Raw genomic sequence first — 14,115 nt, 5'->3', positions numbered from 1 at the left:
CAATGAACGTCACTAACCAGGGACAGTTGAAATTTGTGCGCCCAATGCTAACAAAAATGCTGACAGAGGACACGGGCTGCATGATTGTGGAGGGAACTTCAACCTGTGGGCAGATATCACATTAGACGGGAAGGCCCTGAACCAGTTGGGGACGGAAGCCTCGGGGAGGGGGGAGAAGTGAGGGGGCGGAGCTGAGAGGAGCTGCAGTAGGTGATCGACTTTAACGAACGGTGGGATGTGTGGTGTTTTTTCCACCCGCGGGAGAGGGGCGTTAGCTTTTATTCACCACCACATGGGACATACACTCGTATTGATTATCTGTGCATCACGATGGAGCTGTGGCAGACGGCGCTGGGCACCAGGATTCACCCAATTAGTTGGTCAGATCATGACATGGTTTCATTGGACCTATCATGGTGGGGTTTGCAGGCAGGTAACTCTCTATGGAGGTGCAATGAGTCCTTATGGATGGATAGGGTGCTTAGGGAGGAGATCGAGGGGGCGATCGAGGAATACTTCAGCCTGAATGATACTGAGGAGGTGGACCAGGGCACGGTGTGGGATGCAGCGAAGGCGACATGGAGGGGACTTCTGATTAGAGAGGGGGCTCGGAGAAAGTGGGAGAGGATGCTTTTGGAGAATAAACTGCTAACAGATATAGGGGCCCTCAAAAGGCAAATATACAACTCGGATGAGGGTTGGAAGAATGGTCAGACGAAGTGTGGGGTAAGAGGCTTGGGTTGCGACTGCTTGAGGAGGGGAAGATGGTCTGCAAGCTCCAATTCCTGAAACAGAAATATTATGAGAAAAGGGATAAGACCGACGCACTGCTGGCAGCCCACTCAAGGGGACAGCGAGCGGAAAGGTGGATCTCGGAAGTGAGGGGCCCCAAGGGGATAACAGAGGTGACAGCGGCAGGGAGAGTCAAAACCTTTGCCTCCTTCTATGAGAAGTTGTATGAGGGGGGAGCGACTACCAAGGAGGAGGAAATGGGGGCTTATCTTGGGGGAGTTTCCCTTCCGATGTTGACTCAGGACGCCATGGGGCTGGATGCCCCCATTACCAGGGAGGAGATTCTGGAAGCAATCAGGAGGTTACGGATCGGTAAAGCCCAGGGTGAAGATGGGTATACCACAGGTTTTTACAAAACTTTTGCGAAACTACTGGTTCCACACATGGTGAGGTTATTTAACCACATCCTAGAAACTGGCCGGTCATCAAACTCATTTGGAAAGGCCCTTATATTGTTGATACCGAAGGAGGGTAAGGAATGCCAGGTTTGCAGGTCCTATCGACTGATCTTGCTCCTCAATGTAGATGTGAAAATCTTTACGAGGGTGCTGGCCTCAAGACTGGATGAATCCATGCCACAACTGGTTCACCCGGACAGATACAATGAGGAAAACCCTGCACCTCATTGATCAGGCCCATGGAAAAGATGGGAATCCCACACTCATGGTGATTGACGTGGAGAAGGCGTTCAACAGGGTTGAATGGACATTTCTGAGGGGGGTTTTGCACAAGTTTGGCCTGCGGGATGGATTCTTGAGAGGGGTCATGGCACTATACTCTGGTCCAGAAGTGCGAGTGATGACGAACGGATGGCTGTCTAGGTGGTTCAGGCTGGGAGTGGGGACACGACAGGGCTGCCTGTAATCGCCACTCCGGTTTGCCCTATCCATGAAACCGCTGGCTCAGAGGCTGCGGGATGCCCCACGAGTGACGGGAATCACAGACAGTGCAATATAAGGTGGGATTGTACGCAGATGATATACTGCTTCACCTGCGATGTCTATCCAGGTGGCGGTGGAGTTGATTGAAGCTTATGGGTAGTTCTCGAGTTTCAAGATTAATAAGGGTAAGTCCATGCTGTTCCCTTTGGAGCCGATGGAGGAGCGGGAGCGACAACAGTTGCCATCTTTTGGGATGGTGATCAGGGAAGACCAACTACAATATCGGTCACCAGGGTCCTAAAAGAGTAATACGAGGCAAATTTCCCGCCACGATCCGAAAACTGTACTTAGTCAGCTTCCACCATTTTTCATGTCTATCTCATGGTTTGGGCGGCTTAACGCTATCAAAATTAACTTCCTCCCGAGAATGTTATATCTGTTTCAGAGGCTCCCTATTACGGTCCCGAAGTCAATATTTTGGGAGATGAAGGGGCACCCCTTTAAGTTTTTGTGGCAGGGAAAGAAGGCCATGGTGGCATATTAGGTCCTGGTGCTGCCTAAGGAGAGTGGGGGGATGTGGGGGGATAGGTTTCCCTGATCTGCGACGTTAATATAGAGCTGCTCAGCTCAGAATCTTAATCCTGCACCTCAGAGAGCAGGGGACCGCCAATGGGTAACACTTGATCATTTCCATCTTCAGCCGGCCACGTGGGGGAAAGGCTCTGGGCCCTGAGAAACCAGATCCCGAAGAGGATTAGGGAACACCCCATTCTGGGGGTCATCTGGCAGATTTGGCAAGCGTGTCCGGAAATGGTGGGCATAACATCGTGGTCATCTCCACTGAGTCATCTATTGGCCCAAGGGGTGAGGGACCACATTCCAAATCTGGACAGGTTCCAGAACTGGTTTGAGGCAGGCCTAACACGCATCAGGCAGATGTGGAGGCAGGGCCACTTTATTACAATAGTGGAGTTGGAAGCAGCACTGGGGGTAGGCGGTCTCTCTGTGTTCTCTTACCTGCAACTAAAGGTGGTAGAAATGTTGGGGCGTGAAGCGTATTGGCTGCTGGTTGGGGCACTATTTGAGAGACACGGATATGTGCTAGCTGTAATTTGTTTTCTAACAGGTTGAAAACCAATAAAGTTTAAATAAAAAAAATAAAAAACTACCAATATAAAACTGGAAAAACCTCAATCCTCTGTAAAACCAAATATATCTTTTTATCCTTGTGATACTCCTTTGAGGAATATGCTTAACAAAGAAGAAAAGGAACTTGGTTGGTTAAAGGCACAGGGTTGCAGAGTGCAGCCCATTAAGATTAATGACCCACACCTTAGGATGAATGAGAGGCATAATAGGTCCCCTCAGGTGCAGGCCATTAGACCAATTTGGAAGAAGGCAAGACAGCCGAGACAGCAGTAGCAGGAGAGCAGTAGTAGAAGCAGTGTGCAGAGGAGTTTTAAATTCTCCACGAAGTAGTCGAAGAAATCCTAGAAGAGCCAGGTTACCGGGACCAGAGTGGTGAGAGAAACTGATGCCGGTCCTGGGTAGTATGGGCTCGAAATTCCAGCTGTAGAGGTCGTGCAGCGGAAAGCACACCTGCTGGTAACTTTCCCCAGAGTGCAGCGTTCAGTGGTGGCAGGAGAACACTGAGACGTTGGGGAAGCCGCAAGGGCTCTGGGACGCAGGAAGCCGTGCAGGAGAGGTTGCCGGACCGCGCAAGAGAAGTGAAGCAGACGAGCTGGGAGCAGCGAGGTACTCGGACATGCACACCGCCTGTGAGTTCACTGTTGTATAGTGACCACGGAGCGCTCCGTGCTTACCCGTTGCCTGAATACAGACTCCCTATTGACTACTGAACTAATGTAAAACAAATGACTGATCATGACATATACCAAGCTGATGTAAACCAAAGCAGTTGGCATACAGAGACTTCAAAGATCCCACCTGAAAGAGGTGATTGCTATATAGTGTGTCCTAATAATAGGCAATCACACAAAGGGACAATGGGCCTCATTACGACCCTGCCGGTCCGGAATGAACGGTGGTGGTAAAACCGCCACCAGTGCTCTTTCCGGAACGGCTGATTAAAAGTCCTGCAGGTGGGAGGTGTCACTCCCGCCAGGTCTGACCTGGCGGGTTTAACATCACCCGCCTGCAGGCGGAAATGGAAACACCGGCATCCGTCATAGACAGAACCAGTGTTTCCATTGTCCCCATCGAGTCCTTTGGGACTCCATGGGAATGGGGACTTACACAATTCCGCCTCCGGAATTCCTGGGTCACTGGGGTCGTAATGCCCCGGTAATTCTGGGAATCAGGGAGGCAGAATGTTAATATGAGTCCGGCAGTAACCTGCCGGTTTTTCTGGCTCGGTTACCGCCGGACTCGTAATGAGGCCCAATATCTCAATAAGGGAACCCAAACCACCACTGCCAAAGCCAAAAGGGATGCACACTAAGGCAATTGACAAACAACCAGTGTTGCCTAAGCCAAAAGAAGACAGCTTTACATAACAGTGTGTGAGGAATATTGCCCAGGTGTAGAGGATGTCTTAAACCCACATTACCAAATCCAAAGAAGTGTGAAGGAGCAAAAGAGTTATTATCAGCATTTGGTTAATAATACGAAGGTGGAACAAGATTGGCAGGAGGCCTGGCCTTCTGATGAAAGCGGTTCGGGAGGAAGGAAGCATTTCCTGTCTTGCGTGTGGCCAACACTTAGGTGTAGTAAATAGCACCAGTGTGATTCTTACGTCCCCTGGAGAAATTCTCAAATCTAATTGTGTGAAGCAGAAGACATTTTAAAACCTTACCACATAAGTACTTAGAGGTAGTAGTTGGGCCTGGTAAGGGAGTATACCAGGTCTTAAAACTGTGTGCCCATCAGTTCTGTTCGGGCAAGAGAGCAGAAAACTGCAGTAGTTTTTCTTGGCTGGCAGGAGAGTATACCAGACCACGAGTCTTGGTAACCATGGATTCTGTTCTGGTAGGAATACACCAGGGCAGATTGTTGTAGAAGTGGTAAACCTGACATGAGAGTAAACCAGGTGGAAACTCAGTAGTGTGCGGGGGGTGGGGGGGGGTAAAGCTTATGTCGAAGTGGAGCAAATATATCCTGACAAAGACATTTGTTTTGAAGCTAATGAAGTTCTGAAATATGATTTGTTGATGACAAGAAACTGTTTCAAGATCTGTGTTGAAATATACATGATTGATGACAAGAAGCTGTCTCAAGACATTGGCTACCAGTGCAAAGAGGAATTGTGAACCATCCTTGGAATCCAAGTTGGAACTTTGTGTTGTCAAGTTGGATTAGAAAGAGAACTGAAATGGGCTTTTTTGTTATGACACTGGATTTCCTTATCCTTTTTGAACATTGAAATAAAGACCGGCTTGAATCTGGAGAAGGGGAATTTGCCGTCCAGGTTATCACAATAAGCAGCTATTGTGGTGTGAATTATACTGTTATATTTGTTGTGTTGTTAAACTGCCATATATAACCTTATTGATTTAGTGTGTGTACCAGTGTGAGGGACAGAAACCTTTGTTAAGTGTTTTCCTTTAGTTTATTTTAGGCCGAGATATCCTCGTCAGTGTAGGGATAGTGAGGCGTTTATCCAACCTTTTGAGTTAATAAAATGGCATATGTTGAAAAACCTTCACAAAGTTGTCCGCCTCACTTTTATGACCCCTCACATACCATAACACCACTATGGCGTTGACTGCAGCAGTATACAAGCTTCATAACAAAGCATGAAAGGAATATGAACAAGACAATCAACCCTAAAAGTGAAGCAACTAGTCTGACCTAGTGAGCAAGTCTCGAGTAAAAAGCCAATCTTTGTCAGCAACATCTGGCATTGCTCATGCAAAAAATACTATCAATTAGAGAGGCCACTGATGCTCTGAAGCACACTTGAGTGCTCAGAAGAATGTTGGAGTTCTCCAAATTCAAGGCAAAACAGAAGTCGTGAACAGTGCTTTGCAATGGTGGCAATGTTTCATGAGAAGTAGCAGAGAAAGCTTTTTGCGGCGAAGCATCCATGTAATGGTAGATATGGGAATCTGGGAGTTCACCAGCATTTGTAGCAAGGTATCTGAAGCAGAACCCCTGGAATGGACCTCGGACCAAAAGGTAAAATAATGGACTGAGATTGCTCTTTTCCAGTAAAACAAGGGCATCAGATTAGGAATCTCATGTCTCGAGCTTGACATTTAATCTCGTTTTGACCTGTTTAACCTAGGGAATGTAAAGTTTAACCAGAACCTATCTGGAATGCACTTACTGTCAAAGCCCCTGAAAACAAATGTGAGAAGGGTGCATGAACTAAACAGTGCAACCAAATGTCACGGCTTGAAACAACCATCTGAATAGTTACTCAAATTTAGGCTGACATCTCAAGCAAGCTCTTCCACGGGAGTTTTATATGACGTTGGCGTGAATGACGGCTACTGTTTTGTTTTTTTGGGGGGTTTTCAGAGCCATTCTGATGACCTCTAAAATGTTGAAACTAATATGCTTACCGGCAAGCAGGTTAATTATGTCATATGCTTTTGCTTGAACACACTGATATGGCCGCTTTGTGATAGATCCTTTGAATGGTGGGCGATTGACATACTTCCTTTTTTCAGCCCATATAATCTACCATCTCTGTTTCCATCTTTCTGATTTTAGCATCCAAATTGGAATTAAAAAGAGATTCTTAGGACATGCACATCCATAACCTACCGATAAACCTGTGGTTTAAACCAGAACCTCTATTCCAAGTTGCATCTTCTAAGGGATGCCTAGGGGCTACCCCTCTTGACACAAAGTCAGTAATTCCAGTTGGTCAGAGAAGCTTGAATGATTATCTCAGCCTCTGTAAATTGCTCATTAGGTGACATTCTGATATATTGCTAAAGTCTTTCCCAATTTGGTGTACACATTAAAGAACTGTGGCTCTTAAAATAATTGCAAATGATGTGCAAAGCTGTAATGAACATTTAGTCTAACCTTTTGCTCTCTTTACCCAAAAAGGCACCGGATCGAGACAACCTGAAGACACCCGATGCATTACTGCTGCCAGCACTCAAGAATCCGCTGTAGGCATGCCTTGTATAAAAGTGGGATTTGAATGTAGAACCCTACATTTTCTTTTTTGGTTAGAAGTGTAAGGCCCCTTTAAAGGCCAGCGTTTAAGGCCCAGTGATGCCACCCCTGTCTGGCCCAGCATCTACATTAACATCTACAAGGCACACAAGTACCTCCCATAGCCTGCCAGAGATGTCCCCTAAGCAAAGGTAAGACCTTTTGGGCTTCGTTTCAACCAGCCAAACATCCACTTTAAAATGTCCAACCAGCTCTCTATTGAAAGCCTTCCCGAGGCTTGCAGGTCGAAATCCACGCGCTGGTGAGATTTGATTGGTAAATGTGACAGGAAAACAGCGCACCCCATGGGAGCCGGCAGGTGATGCCAGCCCCCTTCAAAGGCCTGCCTTTAAGGCCCAGTGATGCTACCCCTGTCCGGTCCTGTCAGGCTACTGTAGGCCAGTCGCCAGCAAACCGCCTTACACAGTATCTAACACAGGCTGCTCCCTAAACGTCAATCTTTTTAAAAATGCAACATGTATTACCCAACGCTCTGAAAATACCACCATCACACTTTCTACCTGATGCCCCACCGCACCAGTAAGGTCACAAGAACTTCATGAAAGCTGATGCGATAGCGATTAAGGGTGACCCTAGACCTATTAATCTCTGCTCCATCAAAATTAGGAATCTGCGACTTGCATCTTGGCTAGTTCTATGCCACGAGCACCCCAGGTCTACACCCCCTATGCCTCTCATGATAAATGCACACATCAGCGCTAGAGCCTTTGCCCCATACATCACGCAACTCCAGTGCCGATCCTACCTGACTCAGAACCTTAAGCGCGCACTGCAGCTGCCTGTGCTGTGGTGCCCAATCTTACGGAAAGCATATGCTGCACGTTCCGGCAATGCGGGACCGGAGCTCCTAACCTGTTGGGCACCTTCGACAGCCTCTGCCCCTCATATGCATCTGGGCACCACAACTGCTGACAACGAATGGAGGAGTAGAATGGCACCCATCGCCCAAGAGAAATTTGGTATTCTTAACATTACAGCCAAGAAAAGTGCTGTGAACTCTTGCACTGAACAAGGCTACATTTAACTGATCACTAACTTTAGCCATGAATGCCTGTACGAAAATCAATACTGCCAAGAATGCCTTACCTAACCCTGCTGCCTTATGTACCCAGGAGCACACTGCCCCTCGGTACCACTACTGCACCATGCACTTTCAAGTCTAGTACCTCTGCATTCACTGCTTGCGCATGTACATTGCAGTCTATTGCCCCTGCATGCACTGATGTTGCTTGCATCTTGAAACCCATTGCCCCAGGATCCACTGCTGCCACTTGTATTCTGAAGCCAATTGCCCCTGTATCTTCTGATGTCTTATGTGTTACAAAGCCTATTGCCTCTGCATTCATTGATGTCGCCAGCTTTCTGAAGCCCATTGCCCGTGCATTTACTGATGACACATGTACTTTGAAGCCTATCGCCACTGCACTCACTGATGTCATTTGTATCTCGAAGCCCATTGACCCAGGCTCCACAGTGACTCTGCCAAGTTAGAGTTTAGCAAACTTGCTAAAGAATACAAAACAAGCTGTTATCAAGGCGAAAGACACATCCTTCAACACGAGGATCGTGAATGCCAAATCAGATTCCAAAGAAATCTTCTCAATTATGGGGGCTCTAATGGGAATGGGGATGTACCATTTGCGGGTCCCACGAAAGGGATTTACTGGGCCCTCTAATGTCGGAATGGCCCGGTAAATCCCCTTTTACGGGACCCGGACCTGGTACCCGGTATCTGGTATGGGGGTAGCGATGCCGCTAAAAGCGGCATGGCTACCTCCATACTCGTAATGACCCCCACTACCTGGTGCTTGAATATCCAAAAGGCACTTCTGAAAAAAATATCCTTACTACAAAGTAAAATTGTGGCTAAAAAAGAAATTACCACCAATCGAGGCACCACAAGATCCTGTGACGTGACCGCCTAACTCCATCCTACTGTTTGACTTTACCCCGGTCACAGTCACAGAAATCACTAAGATTATTAAAGGCCTGAAGTGTTCCAGATGCCAAGGAGACATTTGTCCGGCCTTGCTCATTAAAGATTGCGCTGCAGAGCTTGAACCCTTCATCACTTTGCTGATCAATACCTCCTTCTCAACTGGCAATGTACCAATTCATCTAAACAATGCTTGGGTCCTCCCACTCCTAAAGAAACCCACTCTAGACCCCAATAAACCCACCAACTACTGCCCTATCACCACAGTACCTTTCCTCCTCCAAATATTGGACAGAGGAGCTTATCTGCAAATCTAAAAATATCTGGAAACTAACAAAAGGGTTCGAAATTAAGGAGAGGTCTGAGCTATTTCGTTCTTGATAATGGCCTAAAAGAGCCTGGTTAGCATGACACCAGGAGCTACTCCCCGCCAACTGATGCCAAACAAACACACCTATGTGGATTTAACTTTGTGCATTTGCGACGATCTATAAATGAGCATTAGGACACATCAGTACGACATTTAAAATCATAAGGGCTCATACATAATGAACAAAAAGTGATATGTTTGTAACTTATGTGTAAGTTAGATTTGCGGAAACCTATGTACAAGCTCCTGGTCACTGGTTAATGCTGGATGCCCAGGAGCTGCTTTTAGCTTCTGCTTATCAAAACTTAATTTTGATCCTTGTAACAACCTACTGGGTCTGCGCCAATCCCACTTCCGCCCTGGTAACAGAACAGAATCTGCTCTCCTAGACTTGAATATCCAAATGGATGCCTTGTCCTCTTACTTGACCTCTCAGCGGCCTTTGATCTGGTGAACCAAAATCCTCTGCCAACACCTCTCCTCTGCAGCTCACTTCTCCACCAAAACTACTCCTTATGGGCACACAAACTCAGCCAAACAAACTTACAAATCCTTCATCATTGATAGGAATATTATCAATGTCTCAAAAGAAGTGCCTTGGGCATATACATGGACTCTGCTCTATCCTTAATTAGAAGGGTAAATGCCATTGCATCTGCGGCAGCATACTTCTCCAAACTCATCAATGCCTGTAGATCCTTCCTGACCTCTGATAGCTGCGTCACAATTGCTAGAGCCCTTATTCTATCCAGGATAGATTAGTGCAATGCCCTCTTTGCAGGCTTACACACTTGCAACATCAAAAAACTCAAGTTATACAAAATAATGTGCTAAGAGCCGCTCTAAACATTCCTAAAAAAAACCATATCTCCGCTGCTAGACAGAATGCCCAATGGCTCTCGGTTCACAAACGTATTGTGTTCAAAACTCTCTCCTTGACTCGCAAATGTTTGTCTTATACCGCTCCTAGAAACTTCTGAAGGAAATTCTCCAAAACGCAATCCAGCAGACCCACTGGAGCCGCACACTCGCACCTACTTACCATTCCCAGATTCAAACGGCAGAAAGCCGCGGTTCGTAGCTTCCCAGTTGTGGCTGCTAAACACTGGAACGCCCTTCCGCCATCACAAAGATCAGAAGCTTCCTTCTGGTTCTTGCGCAAAGGCCTCAAAACCTGGCTATTCACTAAAGAACTGCAAAACTAGCAGATTTCACAACCTACTTTGTATGTACTACCTTTCAATTAACCAAGTAACCATTATGGATGTTTGTATCACTTTCCTTCTGCAAAATCGTGCCTAGATGCCTCCGGTTTCGGTGCGTTTTACAAATGACAAAATAAAATAAAATAAATGCTTACTAAAGGCCGGGCTCAGCAGTACAGCCATGACTGGATCCAAGTGGTCCGGTAACATCGGGACAACAGGTATGGAGTTAAGAGGGTATCTTTAAAGCTACAAAAACAACACTCGTCTGTTTTGGGTGCAGAAATAGGACTGGTGCCCATTGTGTCAAATCTGCAAAGGATGGCAAAGCATCGGTGGAAGAACGCTTCCGTGGAAATGACCTCTGCAGCAGCTCTTGATTAGTTGTGACCCAATTCTGGCTCTAGTTGGCCCGAGAGCACTGGACACTTGTTGTACTCCACATTGTCAGAGGGAAGGTCTGCCACCAAAGGTCTGTGTTGTCCATTACTGGTTTAAGTCATAGATTCAAGGTAAAAGGGCTAACTCGGCGCCAAATTTCATTGAAGCCTGATCACCAAACATGGCATCATAGCTTTCATTGTGAAGAGCCCTTTGAGAGAGTGCTTTAGAAATCCTTTCTACTAAGTAGTCATCGTCGACCATAGTGATAAACCACCCATCAGCACAGACTGAACCCTCAACACATAATGTGTGCAATGAAAGACATGCAAACAGGGAGTGTGGCTGGATGTTTGGAAATAATACAAATGTGTGTCAATCATGCCGTTTGTGGTTCAGGCAGGTAGATGTTCGATTCCAGCTAAAAGCCTAAGAGTAGACGCATTTCTAAAGCTAAAGTCAGAACCCGAGGTCTGCGATGCAGCAGAGGGTCCTTGACCTATGTTGCATTAATTCCCTGGTCTGGAAATCTTCCTCATGGATTCTGGAAATAACCTTTCTTCTGTGCTCTCAGATGACTTGTACATATTTCATATTTTTTCTGGAGCCCACCCTATATTTCTTGCCCGTCTTAAAATGTTGGTTAATTTAAAAAGACAATGGCATCCCCAGAGTTCAAGGACTCCAGAACCACATAATTCATACACTGTAATCATGCTTTTGCTATAGCTAATATATTGCGTTGTCACCAAGTGGGTTACAAGAAAGAAATAATGTATTCTAATCAAGATTATTCATATACAGGTCTCCATGGTGAAATACGGCATCCCGTATGATGATGCAGTACTGGATCTCCCCCTCAGTCCATTATCTATGTTTATGCAGACTACAACACTTTTAAGTCTTCTAAAGCAATGTCGTTCCTCAGTACAAGGATGCCACTGCTAACTGGTGTACACAGTGCGCCTTTGCCACAGTTAATATGCTTTATTTGTGCATGTTTAGTGATATTATATTTCTTTTTCAGACTGGTCCTGGATATTAAAATGTCAGAATTACTTCCAATATTTAATATTACTCAAATGTAGAAACCGTATATACAGGGACAAGATGACAGGAACAAAATAAATTACAACACCTCTAAAGTGAAGTCAATTAAGAATTCAGACGACATCTTCTATAGAAGAAATTGATTTGTAAGTGAATGGAATAATATTCAAAGAGTAATGTGTAATGATAAGTTAGGAAGCCGATTGGTTCTGTATATATTTACAAACAGATCTTTTACAAAAAAAAGGACAGCTTTAAGTTTACTTAAGAGAAGCAACATTAGACACAGCTACTACTACAGATGTTAAAACAAATTTCACAACTGGGATAGTGCAAAAGAGTACTAATATCTTCTGAATACTGATCCAAAAACAGGGTGGTTAAAAAAGGCTGCACTCAATCCCACTATTTTCCATAATATTGATATATACTTTAGTTCCCAATAGTGCGCTTTTGGCCTTTTTCCCCAATTGTGTCTTCCGATTCTAATGGATGTTGAAATAATAATGAATATAAAGATATTTACATTTGGCCCTGAAGAAGCGGGCATATTGTGCCCTACTAAATAGCACAGTTATGCCAGACACGTGTATATCAGTTTTAGAATGAAAATATGACAAAGGTGATTTGAGTAATTAGGAATGTGACCAAAGGAAACAGTATTTGATGGAATGATACATTCATTGCATAGCTCAGCGGCAACGTGCTTGCCTTGTTTACAAGACGACACAAAGCAACACAGGTTCGATCCCCGGGTCCGCGCTTAGAAACCTCTGGGTATTAAGCACGTTATAAATACGCAACTAAGTCATATTCTTGAAACAGCACCTCAATGCCCCCGGGGCTGTGGGAGCGCTTTAAAAATGCAAATAAAATAAAATAAAAATTGCTATATGTATTATAATAAAACTATTTTGCTGAATATTTTTCATATATTGGTTTGTATAAATCATGAACAAATATTTATAAATGTCTTAAGTGCACACAGTCAAATCAATTGTTCTATTTTTATATATTTTTTCAAACCCTTTCAGGTAATTTTTTTGTTGTTGTAGGAACTGTACTGCAGCCATGTTAAAGATATTCAAAACTTTAAAAAGATTTTGCACAAGTTACTATCATTATGTATATCACTAACTTCCAAACAGGGGGACACTGTAATCTGTTGTTAGCTGATTGGTTAGGACTATGGCTTGTATAAACAGACAAAAAACATGAATACATCTGAAAATGACAACTTATGGTTAGGATGCAGACGCAATTTAACGGAGGAAGTCATGTCCTCTGCGTGTTTACTATCACAATTGTGTTATTTTCACTGCTCTGTAATCATCGTGTTTATCATAGCAAAACAATTACAAGAAAAGTCAGCTGTCTCAAGGTAGCATGACAGCTATGATCGTGGAAAGGGAAACGGATTCGACCAAAAATCAAACACAACGCTTACATGCAAGTTTACATCAACACTGACCTGCTGAATCCTGAAACCGAGATGAAGCCCCTGTTTCCGGTCCACGATAAATTCAACCACTGAACCAGGGTACATCGGGACTGTAGGTATTCCAATGAATTGTCGTTCAACTTTGCCCAGTATGGTTGTAAACTAAGGTGGATGTATTGCAGAGGATCACAGCAGTGTTGGTTGAAGAGTTTGCAGGTCTGTGCAAGCCTACACAGATCTGGAAGGGTAAGGTGGCTCAGAATAAGCTGGATTAGCTGCATGAAACAGAAAAAGGATTTTTGGTGTCTCTCTATTCAGAATCAACAGTATATATATATATATTCTTTTTTTGGAGCCATAACGCAAAAGCAGATCAATTAAGAATATTATCAATTAAAACATTGAGTAAAACATCTATTAAATGAAAAATACATAAAGAGATTGGAAGGCAGGCCAGCCAAGTTGTGCACATAAGGACGAATTGGGCAATTCGAAAGCCTGAAATAAAATGTAGAAGAAGCAAGCAATCACATTATTCCACATTTTCCATAACATGACACAGGACAGAACAGTATTGAGGTTGTTCCTACAAGCAGAAACAGATAGTAGTGCAGAGCTAACCCTTGTTTAATTGTTTTATCCAGGATTACAACATATTAGTTACATAAAAGACATGTCAATATTTGATCAGAATGTAAATGTTCTGGCTATTTTTGTAATGTTCTTCCAGGCCATGAGAGAGTGAAAGAATATGCTAGTGAAAATCTAAAGAAGAGACTAAAGATTATGTCAAAGTTCTCGCAAGTTGAGGAAACGGGTGGTGATTTACGGAACGTTAATGGATTTAAAAGGATTTTATTAAGGGATGGGCAAAACAAGTAATTCCTGAAAGGAAATACTTCCCT

The 14,115-nt window shown here is 44.5% G+C and overlaps 1 protein-coding gene across 3 annotated transcripts in view; it reads right to left on the bottom strand.

Annotated features, from left to right (window-relative positions):
• The window catches only part of FBXL4 (F-box and leucine rich repeat protein 4), a 597,180-nt gene that overhangs the window by 207,899 nt on the left and 375,166 nt on the right, over positions 1-14,115 (bottom strand). For all 3 annotated transcript variants that reach the window (XM_069606409.1, XM_069606408.1, XM_069606410.1), the window contains one exon: positions 13,241-13,485. In XM_069606409.1, coding sequence (XP_069462510.1) covers positions 13,241-13,485 — 245 coding nt within the window. The remainder of the gene's footprint in view (positions 1-13,240; positions 13,486-14,115) is intronic.

This window comes from Ambystoma mexicanum, chromosome 4p, assembly GCF_040938575.1.
Source record: "Ambystoma mexicanum isolate Mex_15411 chromosome 4p, UKY_AmexF1_1, whole genome shotgun sequence".
Classification (NCBI taxonomy): Eukaryota; Metazoa; Chordata; class Amphibia; order Caudata; family Ambystomatidae; genus Ambystoma; species Ambystoma mexicanum.
This window is presented reverse-complemented; position numbering and strand designations above follow the sequence as displayed.